The sequence below is a fragment of the Musca domestica genome, unplaced genomic scaffold, assembly GCF_030504385.1.
Source record: "Musca domestica strain aabys unplaced genomic scaffold, Musca_domestica.polishedcontigs.V.1.1 89, whole genome shotgun sequence".
Lineage (NCBI taxonomy): Eukaryota > Metazoa > Arthropoda > Insecta > Diptera > Muscidae > Musca > Musca domestica.
Genome location: NW_026712430.1, coordinates 327,064 through 347,617, shown reverse-complemented (window position 1 = coordinate 347,617; position 20,554 = coordinate 327,064). Strand labels below are relative to the sequence as shown.

Genomic DNA, 20,554 nt, shown 5'->3' with positions numbered 1-20,554 from the left:
AATTTAGCATTAACTATCTCCATAAATTTAGCATCACTTGGTCCCAACATTCTTTTTTATAATACAATTCTGCACCCTAAATAAATCAACCTTTCTAGAATCTAGAAAGGTTTTGGCGTCACGAGCATTGATATTGGCGGCAACATTGGCATAATTTCACATTTATTTCACACTATTATAAACTTACTTGTTTTCTAATTAACAATGACGTAGTTATGGCCGGGAAGTGAATTTTCAAACATAAGATCAATGTATGATGACGATGACGTTGTTCATGCCGCGTTCATTTGAATTAAGTTCTTTAAGTTGGGGAGGGGACAATCACAAATTTCATTGGCATATAGGTAGGTAGGTATTTTTTTGTATTCACATAAATGATCATCAAACTCATCAAGGCTTGACACAATTTAAAATTTATTATAATTCTCGTTTTGGTTTTATTTGGTATTGTTTACTTGTTTTTTATTTACTTTTTAAAGCTTTTGTTGTTTTTGTTTTTTTTTTTAATAAAATAAATTAATTCTTTTTTTCGGCGTAGAACTGCACACGTTGCGTTTAACTTTTTTTGTAGCAGCAGACAGTCTCACTCAGCACAAGAAAACTAGCATCTTATCGACAAGAGATTCAGAAACGTTTTAAATGTCCGACTTGATTGCGAATTTAATATAACTTCTTTCGGTTCGTTGTAGTGCGGAGTGATTCTGACTTGGAGAGTAAAAAAGTGTGGGGAGATCCCTGACTATGTGGTCGCCGCCGTTGTCGTTTAGTTGTATTTAGCTAATCTATGAGACAGATCTTTCCACTGGAACTAGAGTTGAGAACACACAATACGATCATGTATTCTATCAATTTGGTTTAGTAATGATTTATTTCTGTTCTTTTGTCTACCATTGTTAGCCGGTAGCAGGTATTAACAAAAACAACAAGAAAAACAAAGCAACATATAAAGATTTTACTCTCTTACGTTTTTGGTGAGAAAATATTTTCGTGAGCGAATAGAAAATAAAGGTATTTCTCCGTTGTTTTGTTATGATTACAAATAACAATTGTTATTGTATTTTGTTTTATTCTATTCGAAAACAAATAAATAATAATCCACATTGCCAGTAACAAAAACAGCAAAGAGCAAGCAGTCGGCGAGATTCTCACAGCCGGCCATCTTTAAATAATTTTTGCACTCTGCACACTCTCTCGTCATGTATTTATTTTGTTTGTCATTTACATTGAGAAGTGCACGGTAATTTGAAGTACAAAAAAAAAACCATAATATAATGTTGTGCTACTGCAAAACAAAAAAACGTAAAGTCACAGTGGGTTTGGATATCTAAAATATATAGAGTGTCAACAATGAAAAAAATTGGAATTATGACCATTAAGGAGAGGGAATGAAAAAGACGTTCGCGTCCGACTACATGATAGCCTACGCCATTATGCATATTAAGCAGATTTACCCGTAACAAATATATGTGTAAGTTAGGGATCAATTCGGATGAAACATATATGGGAGGCATACCTATAGTAATTTTTTAATTATCATTTTGGCAACAATGGTTTAAGCAGCAAACGCACGCTTTGTGTTTTGTTTAACAGTTCAACATTTTCACTTTAATCGTCTTACATTGTCAAAATACGTGCTATTTTAATAAAGTTCTTTGGTGAGAGGTGAATTCTGTGAAAATTGTTTTCACGTTCCGTTTATGTGATCAAATTTTTTTTATCAATGTTTCATGACACACTGAAAGTTAAGTGGAAAAGATTGTTTACTAATATTGCACACGTTAACTTTTTTCTGGGTATTCCGAGATATACTACATCTTTATAAAATTTTAACCACTATTAAGCCCATAAAAACAAATTATAGGGATTCTCGAAATAGCAATATTTATGTGTATTTTTAATTCTGAACCAAAAAATTGATATCTAGACCTAACTTTTTTCGGCTTGAGATCTCACATTTTCGGGTTTCCCACCTTCGTCTGTGTCCAAAGTCCATAACTTCAGAGATCGATTAAAGTACATACGGTTAACATTTGTATCAATCTTGATGTTTATCTTTTTTTGGGTCTCTTTCTCTTGGCTTTTCATGCAACTTCTGGTATTTTCACCCAAATTTGGGAACGGTATTATCACTCGACTTTTAGCATTCAATTGGCGCATCGCAAGACAACATTGTTTTAAAGGGTTTGCCAAAATGTCCATGTACCAAAAAAGATTCGAAACCATATCACCTGTACCGATGATTGAACAGCATCTTTGGTATCTAACATTTTGCTGGCTACTTAAGACCTTAAATCGCATGCTGTGTGACTTTATCAAATTGGTTTTGGCTGTACTAATATTAGAATTTTGCGCAATCCGGTGTTCTGCCGATTGGAAAATGAGATTAGAATTTTATAAAATAGGTTCTTATAAAAACAAGATTTACAAGTGGAAATTCGAACTTCGATTCGGGGGAAATTGTGATTGAAACCTTAAATAAAATAAATATGTTGCTTAATCTCCAATCTGTTGAATTTAAATTTCTATTTGCTGTTATTTTCGTAATCGACGAAAAATGTTCGTCAGGATAAAGACCAAAATAAAGAAATTATCAAGGCCTTTCGATAGATTCAAAATTTTGTCGTAATATATTGCCCTACTGGTGAAATGATATTGTAATTACATTTCAGAATTAGTCATGATATAATAATATCTCATATTTTCTTAAATATTTTTAAAAAATGCGATTAAAGCAACGAATTAATTCTTTCCCCTAAGAATACGAAAAATTTTAACTGAAATTTTTTTTTCGTGATTCTATGGGCATCCATAACTTATTATATAATTTAAAAACATATAATTTTTTTTCCACTGTGCAAAAGTGAACGCCTTCAAGCTCTGATAGACAAGTACTCAATATGTTATTTTATGTCACCGTCTGAATGCGCAACAAACAACAAAAGAAAACCCCAATAAAATGCTTAAAAACTGATTGTGATGTTTTGTTGAAAGAATAAAAAAAATATATACAAGAACAAAAATCTAATGACGACAAAAACAGCTAACGAAATACAACTTGTCGTATTTCAATGAATGTGTCATATGTTTCAAAGTCTTATCGAAAATATTGTGGAATTCTATTTCTTTGTATACCTTCCATGATGGATTGGAGTGTATTAGGTTTGTCTCCACGTTTGGTATCGCTTCGAATAGTTGGTTCAAATCAAATATAGGTTTTATTTTTGGAGAGCTGTACTAAGTTGGATTTTTTTCACACATCAAATTAAGGGAATGCTTCTTGAAATAACACATTTGAGGAAAAACAAATTAAAAAGCAGTAAGTTCGGCCCGGCCGAATACCCTCCACCATTTACAACGAATTTGGAAATTTTCAAAAAAATAAAATCCTTAAAAAATTCTGTTAAAATTTAAAAAATACCGAATATAGCCGTAGTCGTCAAAATACCGAATACAGGGAGGTACTGATATATGGGGCCTATACGAAGACATGGACCCGCACAGACAATTTTCTGTCACAGACTGTAGTTCCCATAACGAACTTCAAATACCAATATTGAAACAATTCCGGTGAATAATGTCGCTAAAATCATCAAAATACCGAATATAGGAAGGTACCGTTATATGGGGGCTATACGAAGACGTGGACCTGCACAGACAATTTTCTGTCTTAGGATGTAGTATCCATTTTGAACTTTAAATACCAAATTTGAAACAATTCCAGTGAATAATGTCGCTAAAATCATCAAAATACCGAATATCGGGAGGTACCATTATATGGGGGCTATACGAAGACATGGACTTGCACAGACAATTTTCTATCTTAGACTGTAGTATTCATTACGAATTTCAAATACCAATTTTGAAAAAATTCCGGTGAATAATGTCGCTAAAATCATCAAATTACCGAATATAGGGAGGTACCGTTATATGGGGGCTATACGAAGACGTGGACCTGCACAAACAATTTTCTGTCTTAGGGGGAAGTATCCATTTGGAACTTCAAATACCAAATTTGAAACAATTCCGGTTAATAATGTCGCTAAAACCATCAAAATACCGAATATAGGGAGGTACCGTTATATGGGGGCTATATGAAAACGTGGACCTACATGGCCCCTTTACGAACTTAACCTGCCTACTGGAAAAATAAACATGTGTGCAAAATTTTAGCCATCTATCTCAATTCATTCGAAAGATAGCATGATTACAACAGACAGACAGACAGACGGACATCGCTAAATCGACTTAGAATTTCAAGATCAAGAATATATATACTTTGTTGGGTCTGACATGAGTATTTCGAGGAGTTACAAACGGAATGACAAAGTTAATATACCCTCCATAGTATGGTGGAGGGTAGAAAAACTGGTCGCATGATGGAACCTTCCGCAATAGCGATAATTGTAGATTTAAGAGGGCTAAAGTGTTTCGACCTGGTCGACTTATTGCTGTATAACAAGCATATTGTTCAACTAGTAATAAATAATGAGAAATTGTGGCATATCAATACAGAATAAAGGGGAAGCAATAATTGTTATTAGCGGCGGCTGCCTATGTCATTAAATCGTTGTAATACTAATTTATTCCACTGGATTACGTCATGGTTTGCTATTATGTATTGAAACCCATTTCAATACGTAATGTATTAAAAAAATGTAAGATCAAAAATAATTGTTAATAAATAAAAAATAATTGTTAATAAATAATTGTTAATAAATAATTTGAAAATAAAAGTTTGTAATTGTTTTATTCATAGAAATGATAGATTATTTATCATCACTTTTCTATATTTAAGTTATCCGATACATGGACTTCTTTGTTTCAATTGAAGAAAATTATCCATTCCAAGAAGAAACCACATTGTTTTTGCTATATTTTGTGACACATTCATGTCTTTGTAGTATCAATTTAGAAAAAAAGCACAAACTGTGAAAATAAAAAAATAGGGTAAATTCCTTAATATCGAATAAAACAAACTTTTGCAGTAATAAAAAATGAAGTAGATATAAAAAAGTGTTAAGATAGGGCATTTCCCTTTTTTCGGTGGATATGTCAATGGTGTAATGTAGATTATATAAAATGCTGAGAAAAGGTGACTATATTTATTTGGTGAATTAAAATTCATATATATATATATATATACAGGGTGAGATGAAAAAACTGCAACCAACTTCAGACTTTTATCATTTCTAAGCCACTCGTCCGACAGCTATTAAAATAATTTCAGTAACAGCTCATTATATTGCTTACAAGCGTAATATAGCTTTTTGGTGAGAATTTTCCAGAAAAAGCATTTAAATGTGATACTAGTAGCGTAGCCCGACGTCAAGGCGACTTGATCGAAACCAGCGTCGCAGTGGCCGAAAAATGGCTCGTGAGCTCAACATATCCCAATATTCCATTCGGCAAATATTAAACCAGTAAAGAGAGTCTTTATGATACTCTACACCACTTTGCTAATTTAGTAGAGCTCCACATAACAATTAAAAGTTTTTATGGGAGAATTCAATCATACACGCTATGATTATAATTATAATTTAAAGTTCAAAGGACTAAATATGGCGAAGCATTTGTATCTTTTAAATTCGGACTTGTATTGCCCATTTGGTGCACAATTAATTTGAAATCGGATAAAGATATATATGGGAGCTATATCCAAATCTGAACCGATCTCGATAACATTTGGCAAAGATATTTCTGAGCTGTATTTGATATATTTCCCTGAATATCGTTGTTACGGAGTGCATATTACGGTTGTGGGTAACAAATATAACAAATCGGACGAAGTTATATATGGGAGCTATAGCTATATCTGAACCGATTTCGATCAAATTTGGCATACATATTTTCAGGCCTAATTTGGGTGTATATGCAAAATTCCATACAATTCGGGCTGATATTACACGTTTGGTGCACAATAAAAGGCAAATCGGACGAAGATATGGGAGCTATATCTATTTCAATAGGGTTCGTCCTTGGGCCAAACAAGTGATCTGTGCAAAATTTCATCTGGATCGGGCAATAAATGCGACCTGTACTTTGTTTACAAAAATACATGGACAGACGGACGGACGGACATGCATAAATCGACTCAGAATGTGATTCTATGCAGATCATCAAAAGGAACTATGGGTCTATCTCGTTTCCTTCTGCCTGTTACAAACAAATGCACAAAGACATAATACCCTGACCACCTTGTGGTGTAGGGTATAAAAAAGAGGTCGGGGTAAAGCCATTGAAATTTGGTTTTCATAATGATCGTGTTGCATGACAAAGGTGATCAATCCGAACAAATCTAAATTAATTTTGGAATCTGATGCTATTTCCGACATTTTTTGCTTTCACTCATTAAAAATTATGGCGTTTGACTTTGTTGCATTTTTGTCTGTTATATGTGTCTGTTAAGAAAGTTCAAGTTCGGGACGAGTAAACTTGTCGCCTACATCATGCGTTTTAACATCTTTTTTAGATAGATTGGGTTATGTTAAATTATTAAATTATTGCAAGATAACAATGTTTTAAAGCGGATGAACCATTTGAGGCGCAGTCACAGTCAATATTTGCATGAAATAATCTTCCAACATTAAATTATATGGACCATGCTATAAATCCAAATAAAGATTTTGGCATTTTTTTTCTGAATTTTATGTTTTTTTTTTTTGATCACCCATTATGTCTGGGGCGATTTAATCTAAATTCGGTAGACATAAGTGAATGGATATCTTAGTTTATAGACTTTTGGACACGGACAAAGTTAGGAAACCCGAAAAAATGAGAAAACCCGAAAAAATGAAAAATGAGTTCTGTCACTGACTTTTCTCGGAAGATTGTAGTTTTTTTAATTCACAGGATAAAATGCCCCATAATATGCAGTGATATAATTATGAGTCACTTTAAAAATTACGTACCCATGTTACTATGAGGATAATGTCGTATCAATTTGCCTTTATGGTTCCAATAGAATGGTCAAAATTGTATGATAATGTCTATCTCGGAATGCCCAAAAAAATAAAAACGTGTGCAATGTTGATAAACAATCTGTTCCATTTAATCAAAAGCATGAATAAAATTAAGCTACCTATCTGCAAAAACAATAAAAGATAATGAGCCTGATCTATCAAACAATTCTATTAAACCTATAATCTTAGATCTATTTGCGAAAACACTCTATGTAGAAAATTTTCAATTGTATTGCTATTTTTTTGAACACCAGCTGTGTTGGAGATAGTGTCACATTTCAACAATTAAAATGACACGATATAAACAAAATGCGAGTGTGTGTGTTTGGATGGCTGCTGTGGCGGAGTGCAACCGCAGCCATATTTGTTTTGTTTTCATTGTTTAACTTGCGGCTCCCACAAAAACTACTCGGACAGCATTAGCCATAAACCGTCATACGGTTATCTATAAACATTTATACTATATATACATATGTATGTATTTTTGTGTATTAAATCTAAAGGTTACACACAAAAGTGTGCTTCTTAGGTTAGTGTACAAATTTTTAAACAATTATAAATTTAAATGAAATCGAAGTTATACTTCTTGAAAATAGAGTCATGAAATAGAGTCATGTAAAACAGATTCTGTTCTTTAAAAACATGCTATTTACTCTCAAGAAATAAATTAAACTTTATTCATTTTATTTGAAATGAATTACCGCAAAAAAAATATTTTTTTATTACTTTTAATATTGGGCACCACGACCTTGAAATAGACTCAAAATGTTGTAGTCCGGAATCACTTTAACTCACGATTGACGTAATACTTTGGCAATAAACATTTTGCTGGGTATGCATGCGAGTCAGTTTGATAGGATAAAAAAACAAATTTCCATTTATGGACAGTTTAGCAAAATTTGACGCCATTCTGTTAAGCAAATAACACAAAATACTCAATGTTTATACCCTACACAACAATATCGTACATATTACAGCAGTAACCATACAAAGACGAACTTTATACAAAATTGTGATTAATTTTCCTGAGTTGTGATTACATATATATCTTCCTTTAAAGATAAAGTTATTGTTGTCATATATACGTTTCGGACGATGTGATTTTTAAACTAGCCGAAAACCATGGTATGCTTTTAATATAAATGAAATTTGGTAGAAGACATTATATACACGTTAATACAAGTTTCCATGTCGTGTAAGTTATATTAAAAGCAAGTTTTTCATATTTTAAAATTAAAGCTTTTGTAGCAGACACCCTATAATTTCTAAAAAATATGCCCCACAATGCTATATAATATACAGATACATATTAAATGTATATTACACTTATACTGTAAATATATTAATATACAGGGTGAGGTGCAAAACTGCAACCAAGTTCAGACTCCTGAGACTCAAGAGAGCTAAAGAGTTACTTCGCTTGGCCGAAAGTGGTGAACTGCCGAATTTGGTTTTCTCCGATGAGGAAACATTCGCTGTCCCGCAGTTTGTAAACAAACAAAATGATCGTGTTTACTTGCCAAAGAGGTCAGCTGAAAATGTGCACCTTCGGTTGGCCACCAGTATTTTGGAAAGCAAGGTTAGCACTAAAAATACCAAAGTGTCGATCACTTTAAGCCAGCGGTTCGCCGGGAATGGGCCAAAATACCGCAGAGCAACATTCGGGCTGCGTGTAACGGTTTCATTGGCCGTTTGAAGGCCATAATTCGTGCCAAAGGTGATCAATTCGAACAAATCTAAACTTTTTTTTATCTCACCCTGTATATGGAAAGATACGTCTTTTAGGATGATATGAGAATTACTTTTAAAAAAGTCAATAAAAGTATTCCTTCATTCTCAAAAAGTCCTCTTCTACAAATGACATCTTATTACGTTAATTTTTTTCCAAATAAAAGTCACCCCATCTCTTTGGGAATACTTTTCCAGTGTCATATTTTTATTCTAAGAAACAGTTCTTTTAAAATTAAATACTAATAAAATGTGGGTGCCCTTCTGTTTTTGTGAAAATTTAACATGCTTAACTCTTCCACTTGATTATTCATTATTTTTTAATTATTTAACCAAGTGTTTTTGTATTGACATTTGAATATGATTTAATATGTCGATATTGCAAATATACTTTATAATTTTATAAATGAAAAATGATTAATTGTATTCATTACCTCAAGAAATCCTTTATCATTGAAACCAATTTGAAGGGGATTGCTATTTAAGAGTTTGTAATCCAAGAAAAAAGCTTTTAATGTTTTAACTTTTAATCAAATGGTGGGTGGCATCATAATTTTATTAAGCAAAACTTTGCAGCGGGTGTGGATGTCCTATCCGGTCCGAAAATGTGGTAATTGAAAGCCCAAAAATTGAATAGGATAACATGGACTCATGAATTTATAACACTTATATAACGAATTTTCCCTAAGCCTATACGAAAGTTAATTGGTACTAAACTAACCATCGCCCAAAATTAACTGATAATTCAAGATGACCATTCGAAATCCTACTACATTGAAATCGATATGATGAAATTGTAGGCAACATTTAAAGTCATGCTCAATAAAAAGGACCCAGACACGATTAACGACAAAAGGATGACTAATTCGGACTGTTTGCTGAATAAAACGAGAATTCTGTTGCAATCCGTGTTTAGCACCGATTAATGACAATTAACAACGTCGATTCGGCACGTATGTGGGTGAGGTATTGAATATTACGATATCATTTGCTTCCATAAAATCGTTTATACTTTGCCATCGTTCACTTAGTGTGTTGTCGGTCGGTATCAGCAGAGTTAAAGATTTTGTGGCATAGCTGTCTCACAATATCTCGGAAACAATAAAAATAATTTGACAAGGTGCCCATAATTTGACTTCTTCCCATATGCATACATAATATAAAAATATAAACGAGCCAGAAACGCAACATATGTTAAACCTTACCCACCCTAATATATACTGACCCTAGCGATTATTGATTTCCTTATCAGTGGCTAGTGGCTGCGGTAATTTTGTTTACACTCCCACACACGAAGAAGACAAAGAAAACGGCGATTAAGAAAAACAACATCGCATTGTATATATTTCTCAGAACCAAAAAACATTAAAGATATTTAAACATAAAATTGCAACGCAATTTAACGAGACTTACCCCTGCAATTTTACTACACAATTTTAAAACTTTCGCAATCTATAATTTTCACTTCAAAAATTTTTACAAAATCCAGAAAATTGGACACTAGAAACAAAAGTATGTTGTATTTTGTTCGGCTTAACTCTAGTTTAGTAAAAACTCTTAAATTTTTTCAAAAATTTTTTCAGTGGTAGGTATTTTAACCATGATCCCGGGAAACTATTTTTTTCTTGGGGGACGGACCTGGGACCCCAGATTTTTGACCCGAAAGTCCGGGTTCGAGACCCCTACTAGACCCGGATCCACTTACCCGATATAGACAATATGGGTATCGTTGGAAAGCTTATGAAAATACCTATCCAACAAGTGGTCACATGATGGGGTAAGATCTTACGGTTCGGAAGTTATAGTCAAATTATCGATTTTTTGGACCCGGATTTTTTATAAAACCCCCAAAATATCAAAAAAGGGTCCATTATGGGGGACAACAAAATTGATGCCAAATTATAGCTGACACTTCTACCTTTCCAAAAAGGTTCAATTTGTGCTAATACCTTTACTGAGTCCAGAGATATGGGTCTTTCCATCCGCATAACCCGATTCTAACCAGTTCATTAAAACTATGTTTTCAATAAAAAAAGGTATATTTTGCGTAAGAATGACATTCAGAAATCTTTGGTTCGCGTTAGCCGGTGTAGGACATACCCAGAGGAGAAAATCTCAAGCCCCGGCCGAAGGCCGGCTACTTACAAAAGGTATCCAATTTAGAAAACTTTGGTTCGCGTTAGCCGGTGTGGGACATACCCAGAGGAGAAAATCTCAAGCCCCGGCCGAAGGCCGGCTATTTACCAAAAGTGCCAAATTTAGAAAACTTTGGTTCGCGTTAGCCGGTGTGGGACATACCCAGAGGAGAAAATCTCAAGCTCCGGCCGAAGGCCGGCTATATACAAAAAGTGTCAAATTTAAAAAACTTTGGTTCGCGTTAGCCGGTGTAGGACATACCCAGAGGAGAAAATCTCAAGCCCCGGCCGAAGGCCGGCTACTTACAAAAGGTATCCAATTTAGAAAACTTTGGTTCGCGTTAGCCGGTGTAGGACATACCCAGAGGAGAAAATATCAAGCCCCGGCCGAAGGCCGGCTATTTACAAAAAATGCCGAAATTATGAACCTTTTGTTCGCGCTAGCCGGGGTCGGACATACCCATAGGTGAAAATCTCAAGCCCCGGCCGAAGGCTGGCTATTTACAAAAAGTGCCAAATTTAGAAAACTTTTGTTATTCCGACGACTGCTACGCGAAATAAACACTTTTTTTATTAAAAACATAATTTTAATGAACTGGTTAGAATCGGGTTATGCGGATGGAAAGACCCTTATCTCTGGAACCGAAAAAGGTATTAGCACAAATTGTAGCATTTTGGAAAGGTAAGAGTGTCAGCTATAATTTGGAAACAATTTTGTTGACCCCCATAATGGGCCCTTTTTTGACTTTTTGGGGGTTTCATAAAAAATCCGGGTCCAAAAAATCGATAATTTGACTATAACTTCCGAACCATGACAACTTACCCCTTCATGTGACCATTTGTTGGATAGGTATTTCCATAAGCTTTCAATCGATACCCATATTGTCTATATCGGGTAAGTGGATCCGGGTCCAGGCGGGGTCTTGATGCCGGACTTTTGGGTCAAAAATCTGGGGTCCCGGGCCCGTCCCCCAAGAAAAAAATAGTTTCCTGGGATCAGGGTAAAAATACCTACCTCTGGAAAAAATTTCGAAAAAATCTAAGAGTTTTTACTAAACTAGAGTTGTTCCTTTTGTTCTTAATATTCCAACATGAAATGAAAAACAAACGAAAGAAAACAGCTTCTACGACGTAAAAAAATATTTTCCAAATTTCTTCACTAGTTTACCGTTATAAGGCTGTTCCAAAATGTGCATACTCTGTTCGCGTCGTTTGTTGCAATTAAATACGTATTTTTATGTAAGCCTTCTTTTGGCAATTACACGAGTTGTTGTTTTTGCTTAACAAATCAAGTCTTGTAGTAGTAATCTTTGTTTTTGCTCACAGTTTTTGAGTATTTGTTTTGCTTACCATTTGTTGTTCTTGTTTATATAAGTTGCTAGGAAATCGAATGGTCGATTTGTTCGATTGTTTTGCTATCGTGTTGGTCGATTGGACAGAAAGGTCCAACCTTATGACAGCTGCTAATTTAATATTTGTTTTGTTCCAGAACCTGTCAGAATTTACCAGTTTTGCAGTTGTTTCAATATCATAAAAGGAAAATCGGTTATCGTAGTTTACTGAGAGTTTGCACAATCATGCCAGAAAAAATATCTTCTTGCAATTACTTTCAACACTTTTAATCTATTCCGATTATGTATGTAAACAATTTCACCTCTTATCGTATCCTGGGGCTGGATTCTTGTTCTATGAAAATATAAAATGAAAAATATTTCCTTTAAAATATTTTTCATTTCATTTCTTTCCTCTACAAAAGTTTTCATTTCACATTTTCATAGAACAAGAATTGAGGCCCTGATTGGATTTTATAATATATGGCCTGTTCCAGAACTGCAAGAATGTACATTTTTTTACTACGATAACTTATTTTCCCTTTATGGTATCGAAGAATCGAAAAATTTATATCTGTGTTAATTCTTTAATGTTAAATGGATGGGTATCCAAGTTAAGAATGGCGTATTTCAAGAAATGAAAAGGAATTATATTGTTATTATAAGCTCAGGTTATTTTGTAACTAGTAATACTTGCATATGGTCTTATAGGCTTTGTATTATATAAATTGAATAAATAGGTAAAAAATAGTTTGAAATATTTCAATTAAAAAAACGCATACAAAATTTGATTTGAGCAGAAAAAAGGAACCCTTTCTTTTTAGACAGTTTTGCTTTTTATTTTTATTTTTCGCGCTTTGTTTCTTTTCATGTCAGACTAATTTTTTTGTTTTGACAAATGTGCAACATTTTTTCGATTTGAAACCACTTTTGTTTTTGCAAGTGTATTTTTTATGGAAGCTTGTGATTTTAAAACACTGTCAAAATACTTTTAGGTAATAAAAATATTTGGACTGTTCCAGAAGTATAAGAATTCAAAAGTTTCTACTACGATAACCGATTTATCCTTTAGGATATCGGAGAAAATTTGCATAAATAGTAGATTGTTGCATGTACTGGACAGAGCAATTTTGTTAATGACAAATACATAATTATATTTACATTTTTTTATCTTTTTATTTAAAATAATTAACAAATTTTAATGGTTTCTTAATTGACGAAGCCAATCGTTAACAAAGTGTTGCCACATCATTTTTTTTTTTTGAAAACCACTTTTTTCAAACGAAAAATAATTCACCTGTGAAAACCAAACAGATCGAGTGGTTGCCGAAACAAGTTGGTCACAGCTTACTGAAAAACAAAATACTTCGGGACCACCCACCAAAGATTCAAATGGGTGGAAAAAGACGTTGTCAGACTGGAGATACGTTAAAAATGTGTCACAATAAACAAAACTATGTACGTGAAAAAATTGTGTCACAAAAAAAGGGAAAAGACAAAAACTGGTGGTGGTCCTTTCAACAAATATGTACTCAGTGAAATTGAGGAATCAATTGCAATGTTGCTTTTTGCACAAAAAAACTCTTTTAAACAGGATATTTACACTTCTACATGTTTCTAATCATGTGTTTTGTTTTGATTCCTCATTCATTCGTCCTTTCTTTCCCCTAATGTTACCATATTGGATATATTATGTTGTCATATTTAAATTGAATTTGTAGTTCACCAAATCGTACGTAATCTGAGAAGCTAAAACAAAATGAATGGTTTTGAATTATGAAATTAAAACCATTTCGATACGATTTGGTGACATGCCTGTATCCACTAGTTTAATTGGTGAACATCATAGCTTTTTTCTAGCGTTTAGAACCCTGATACCCAGTCATTTGTAGACCTATCATTGCTTTTGTTTTGACTTTTATATTTATTGCTCATTTCCACTTTGGAGCCATAGTATTCAATTTCGATTTACGTATCCCTAACTACAACCTGTTTCGTGTTTTTTTTTTTGGGAAGTCAAAATCAAAATAACAATAAAAATTGAAAGATTTCCAAGTGTGTTGTGTTTACGGGGTATTCCATCCAAAATACGGGTAGTGATCTAGTAAAATAAAACATTGTGTTGTGTTTCCCTTACACTGGATCAAAAAGTCCAGACCGAAAGCAAAATCTACAATTTAATAACAAACAAGTTCTTGACACAAATATGTCCACAAATAGATCGCTTTTGTTGCGTCAAGAAAGCGCAGATTCATCGGCAGCTAATGTATTGCCCAGTTCTCCGTCGTTGTCCTCGTTAAATCGTTTACGCGATACATTCCGTCGTACGGAAAGTTTGTCCTCTCAACTAAGTGCTATGGTATCAAATGCTGCTTCAGCTGCCTCCGGTGCTGTTTTGGGTCAGTATCAGGCGGCAACTGGTGGTGGTGCAGCATCGGAAGCATCTTCCGCCTCCACATCACAAGTCTCAAGTCCTGTCAAACGAAAAAAGCCCGGTGAGTGAATTCCAATTTATTTCCCCGAGTATCTATCTATGGGCATTGTCTTGCTGTTAGGAGGGGTGGGTATTGTGAGTTATTTATAATAAATAATTATTCTAAATATTCGAGTATGTCTGTTTGTTATTGTGATAAGGCGCAAATGTGGATCAAAGTATTTTACACATGAAGGTCATTTGGAAAATGCGGGTTTTTAAAATATGAATATCATTTTTAAATTTAAGGGGAAATTATAATTTGGATTCGTTTACAAATATGCCTTGGCGTTTATTTTATATTAGATATAATGTATGTTTAGACAATCTTTCTTATAAAAAGCTTGAGTTACCGCATTCTTCACCCTAATATTACACATAAAATAATGTTCTGATAAAATTGACATTCTATTTGCATCAAGTTGTGAGTTGTTTAAAAAAAAATAAACATATCGATTTTCGCGCCAAAAATTTTAAAAATACCATGAATCAATCGCTTATTGGATCCGAAGTGACAACAATAAAATCTTCATCTAAGTAGCTTCCTCAGTTTCTGTTTCTAATGGATGTCATGACTGCAGCTTGTAAAAGAAAATAATTCTCCAACATTCAATTTATCTACGTATATTGAAATATTTTAAGGAAAATATATAGGACCTGTTTGATATGAGGATACGAATGTGAAAAAAGCGCCATTCCATAGAAATTGACTAAATTGCCATACAACAACAGACCAATAACACTTTATACCGAAAATTTTAGAAAAATTGAAAAACATGCAAGAAATATATGTTTCTCTTGCGAATTCCTTCTCTTATCATCATTCTGAAGCAGGAGGCTGGTGGAGGCTAGCAAGGGATTGGCTTTGGCAAATTTGCAAACGATTTCTGAGAAGATCGTTAGAGTTTCTATTGTAATTCTCATAAAATAGAAAAATATTTTCCAGTTCTCTTCAAAGTTCGTACATTACAATATTTGTCCTAATATTAGATTAAGTATAAAGATTAAACGTAATAGCTTATTGATGGTGTAACAGCCTCATCAACAGATATATTAATCGACTTTAAACTTCCTCGAGCTAATTCATTAGCCACTTCATTCCATACTATATTGCTATGTCCTGGAACCCAACAAAGCTTTATCAGTCCTCGTGTTTGAAGGAGTCAAGAGTGACGCTCGATTTAATGACACTTTGCTTGATAGCTTTGAGGGCCACTTGGCTATTGGGATATATAGTCATTGGCCGTGTTATGCTATTGCAGAGTTCTTTTGCCATTTTCAAAGCTTTCTTTATTGCACAAATTTGCAATTGTCATTAAGCTTATATGAGCGTTTAATGATTGAGTTAGGGCAGAATACACCAGCGCCGGAGCCTTCATCCATCTTGAAGCCGTCTATATATATGGCTAGACCGTCCATCTGAGGTTCAGCAACTGCAATGTAATTGAAGTCGATAAGGGTGAACATGAATTCCTATTACCTAACATATTCCGACTAATTGGTATGTCCGTAGTCTCAGCGCATTCCTTGTTGCTTGCAGTTGAGCCAAAATATTCAGAGAAAGTGCTCTGCTCCGGTTGTCAGTAAACACCGTGTTAATTTGGACATGAATGCCCTGCATTCGATAGCAGACGAGGCACCCAGATAGTGACATACATACATCCAGTGTACGACTCGTGGTCTAAGAACCAGCTCTTCCATATGGGGTTCCTACATGAATAGATTACGATGAGGCAGGTTTTACTACGCTCCTTGATGTCCTTGTTCTAGTTTAAACGCTGGCCCAGGATTGTACCGAGGTATTTGGCGCACGAAGAGAGATTAAGTGTAACTCTATCCAGTATTGGTAGCGAAAATTGGTCTATTTTGCATTTCTACATTTGAATTTCTGAATTCTGCTAAATGTCGTTTTCTATCCATAATACAGGGTGACATAAAAAATCTGCAACAAAGTCAATAGCCATATTTTTACATTTTTTTAAATTTTATTGAATGAAAGCAAATAATGTTGGAAATAGCATCAAATTTTAGATTAAGTTGAGATTTGTTCGAATTGGTCACCTTTGACATTTTTGGCCCATTCCCGGCGAAGCGTTTGCTTGAGGTGATCGACGCTTTGGTATTTTTTAGTGCCAACCTTGCTTTCCAAAACACTTCAGACAAAATAGTCCAGCGGATTGTGCCATTGTGCGCTGAAAATGAAGCGAGGAACCTCATTTTGTAACCACTCTTGGGTGGCGCGTGCTGTTGGAATGTCGAAGGTACCCCCTCCAGAATATTTGGCGCACGCGATAATATTCGGCATTTATTCTGATGCCACGGTCGATTAATACGAGTGGAGAGCGACCATCGGCTGTTATGGCGGCCCACACCATCACCATGACCGGCGCTTGAGTTCTGGTGGCTAACCGAAGGTACACATTTTCAGCTGACCTCTTTAGCAAGTAACCACGATCATTTTGTTTGTTTACAAACTGCGGGACAGCGAATGTTTCCTCATCGGAGAAAACCAAATTCGGCAGTTCACCACTTTCGGCCAAGCGAAGTAACTCTTTAGCTCTCTTGAGTCTATTCTCTTTCAGTTGCGGTGTAAGTTCTTGCACTTTTTGAAATTTCAATGGCTTTACTCCCGAGTTCATTTTTCAATATTTGCCGAATGGAATATTGCGATATGTTCAGCTCACGAGCCATTTTTCGGCCACTGCGACGCGGCTTTTGATCAAGTCGCTTATTAACTTTTGGAACCATTTCTGCTTATGTTGCTGTTTTTTCCGCCCATTTCCTTGACGTTGGGCTACGCTACCAGTATCACGGTAACGAGCGATGGTACCAATATAAAGAAATCACACTATCACGATTGAATTCAATAACGAATAACTTTTTTTCTGGAAAATACTCTCCAAAATGCTTTTGTACGCTTGTAAACAATGTAATGAGCTGTCACTGCAATAATTTTAACAGCTGTCGGAGTGGCTTAGAAATTACTGCTGGTCTCAAGTTGGTTGTAGTTTTTTCATCTCACCCTGTATTGTCGTAGTTGGTATTATTCCCTCTAAGTATTGGCTTTGAGGGACAATCAGACGGTTCAAAATTCTCCAAGTTCACTGCGTTGTACACAGTAGCAAATTTTGGGTTTTTTTTTTTTTTTTTTGGAGAGCCGTCAATATCGATGTCCGATTTTTCCCATTTCCCTTCAATTATGCCAATAAATGCTTTGTTGTTCAAGAAATCAAAGTGGATATGTTGGAACGGCATCCATTTCGAGTCTGACCTATTGCCTGTCTGTCTGACGGCTGGTAAACTCGACGACTCCCAAGGGTATAACTGATTTCACCTTTTATACCCTCTCACATATTCTAATATTCTGTTCATCTATACATATCTCTGTATGCATAGTATTAATAATAAAAATGTAAACTTATATTATACATTTGGCAAACTTTTATAAATTCAAGTTATGTCATTAACATCTAGTTTCGAAACCTACTGTTATTTCATATCCTGTTATCTCAAATTCAACACTGTAACCGCTACGTTGCCACCCACCACTATTGCCAGATGTTTTCAAAGTGACAATACGATGTGCTTCAAAATCAACCCCCTTTAACTGCTACCAAAAGTGGTTGAAGTAACAGCACTCACAAACATTTGACAATTAACCTGCTGCATCAAAAACAAACACCCCCACAAATGTCAAAGTAAACGATTAAAATGACAACCAAAGGGCCATTGCCAAGCCATTCCACCACCATCCACTGAATTAAAATACCAGAGTCGTATTTAAACGAATAAAAGAAATGTCAATCTACTACTTCGCAAAAGCCCGATGTATGAATACGATGGAATAGAAATAATGAGTACATTCAGCAGCAGCAAATAGTCCTCGTCTAAGAAGTGGTGGTTACATATTTTGGTGAAAAAAGCAAAAAAAAAAAAAAAAATAAAAATATTATTTAGTACAAGTTACACAAAAAAAGAAGCAGTGGAATATTCAAAGGCAATCTAAGCGAAACAAATGTTTTTATGTTTGTTACTTTAAGTTTGGTGTTTGTGTTGCAAATTTTCATCATTCCAAAAAGTTGCATATTTTCAATTAGCAAAAATTGAATGCCTAAAATTATACCACAAAAAAAGAAAAGATTTTCCAAGAAGAAATTTGATTTGCTGGAGAAAAGGTTATGGAAAAGCAATCACATCTATTACGGTAAAGTTGCACAGCAATTAATTCGATTTTTCCCAAATGTGTGCGACCATAAAATGACATCAATTCTCTATTTTATTACCTCTCAACCGTGCTCCTCCAACCATGTTTTTGCTTCTCTATTTTTAGCCCAAAACAAAAGAAAAACTAAATAAAAAGCAAGACGAAGCAGAAGTTTCAAGAACAAGTACCTACATAGTACAATACCACCCCAGAATCCTCAATCAGCGATATTTTTAAAACGCAAAAACGGACATCTGATACTCAGATCAGGCAAATTAAAATTGGCTCATTGAATTGGACCACAGTGAAACTGAATTGCGAAGCAACAAAAAATATATGAAAAGCAAGTTAAAGCTGTGAATATGCGTGCGTTGATCGAGGATACAAAGAAACTGAGTGTGAATAATAATAATAACAACAACAATAATAGCAACAGCAGCACCAGTACCAGTACCAGTGGTGGTGGTATTGTCAAGACTACAACAACAGGAAACAACAGTAGAAGTAACAGGACATCTGGAACGGCAACTGCAAGAAACAATCTTAGTGGTGCCAGCAAGACAAATCAAACGCAATTGAAACAAAAGCTACAAATTCAACAACGGTGCAGTGCAGCAACCAAGACATCCTTTACTAATAAAGCTATGCAACAACAACAAAAACAGCAACAAACGACAATAACAAATACGAGTACCAACAGTAATACAAAAACCACAAATTGCCCTCCCCCAGCTGGGGTGAAACTACGTGCAAAACAGCAACCACAAAAGCAACAACAGCAGCAGAAACAACAACAACAACAGAATCAGAAAAGCGATAATCATCACAACAACAATTCGTCATCATCAGCTGCAGTTGTGGCCACAGGAAAAGTTGATACCTCATCTTCGTCACCTGGCAAAGCCCTATCTAAGCCACCCTCTCATGGCACAACCACAAGCGAAGAAATTTCTGGTGGTGTCCAAGACACCATTTATTTATGCAACTTTCGGGTATCCGTCGATGGTGAATGGCTATGCCTAAAAGAGTTGCAAGACATTGACAGCACTCCAGCACCCATCAGTGCTTCGTCGGGTGTCATTTCTGGCAGTGGTGGTGGTGGTGGTAGCAACCGCAATTCTCAGTACTCGCAAAAGAATAAACGCTACTCGGCTGGTGATCGTCACTCCTATGCCGGCAGTGGCAGCGGTGGCCCTTTCGAGGATAATGGTATATTTGCTTTACACAATTTTATAGCTGGTCGTCGTCTGTTTGTCGATGAGCAAGAGCACGCTTTTAGAACAAATATGCTTATGGCACCACATGCACGTGAAAGTGGTTTTGTTGGTGTTTTCGGTGGTGGTGGTGGCAACGGTGCTTCAAATGAATGGTCAAATCTTTGTAGGTTGCTTTTTATGATATTTATTTGAAATTTAGCAAAAATTGTTGAAACTAACAGCGTACTTCTTTTTTTTGTTAAAATTTGGCCATTATTTTTCTTGTTTTGGGTTTTAATTTTTGTTATTTATTTTCTTGAGTATTTTTAGAGGGCAATTGTGAAGGGTCATGAAGAGGATAGTATGCAATTGTTCAAAACAAGGTCCCACATATGGCTCATTGGTTTATATAATTTAGCACCCCCGCTTTAAAGTAAAGGACTATATTGCTAGGAGTATTCTTGTGGCGGGATGCAGCAATGTTTCTCTATGGCATGACTGGATACCATGTTCGAATTTAGAGTAGAC

At 34.9% G+C, this 20,554-nt stretch overlaps 2 protein-coding genes across 11 annotated transcripts in view; one reads left to right on the top strand and one right to left on the bottom strand.

The window, feature by feature from the left end:
- Positions 1–12,139, bottom strand: part of LOC131806796 (zinc transporter ZIP13 homolog) — a 37,992-nt gene extending 25,853 nt beyond the window's left edge. The window contains exons 1-2 of one of the 5 annotated variants that reach the window (XM_059131480.1): positions 12,021–12,139; positions 10,101–10,187 (exon numbers count right to left, since the gene is read on the bottom strand). The gene's annotated coding sequence lies outside the window, so the exon portion shown is untranslated. The other 4 variants (XM_059131481.1, XM_059131484.1, XM_059131483.1 and 1 more) reach the window with 4 other exon arrangements.
- A 1,955-nt stretch (positions 12,140–14,094) lies between these two features.
- LOC101887448 (protein RUFY3) overlaps positions 14,095–20,554 on the top strand; it is a 28,312-nt gene continuing 21,852 nt past the window's right edge. For 2 of the 6 annotated variants that reach the window (XM_059131434.1, XM_059131435.1), the window contains exon 1: positions 20,046–20,210. In XM_059131434.1, coding sequence (XP_058987417.1) covers positions 20,117–20,210 — 94 coding nt within the window. In that variant the 5' untranslated portion in view covers positions 20,046–20,116. The other 4 variants (XM_020035961.2, XM_020035959.2, XM_059131433.1 and 1 more) reach the window with 4 other exon arrangements.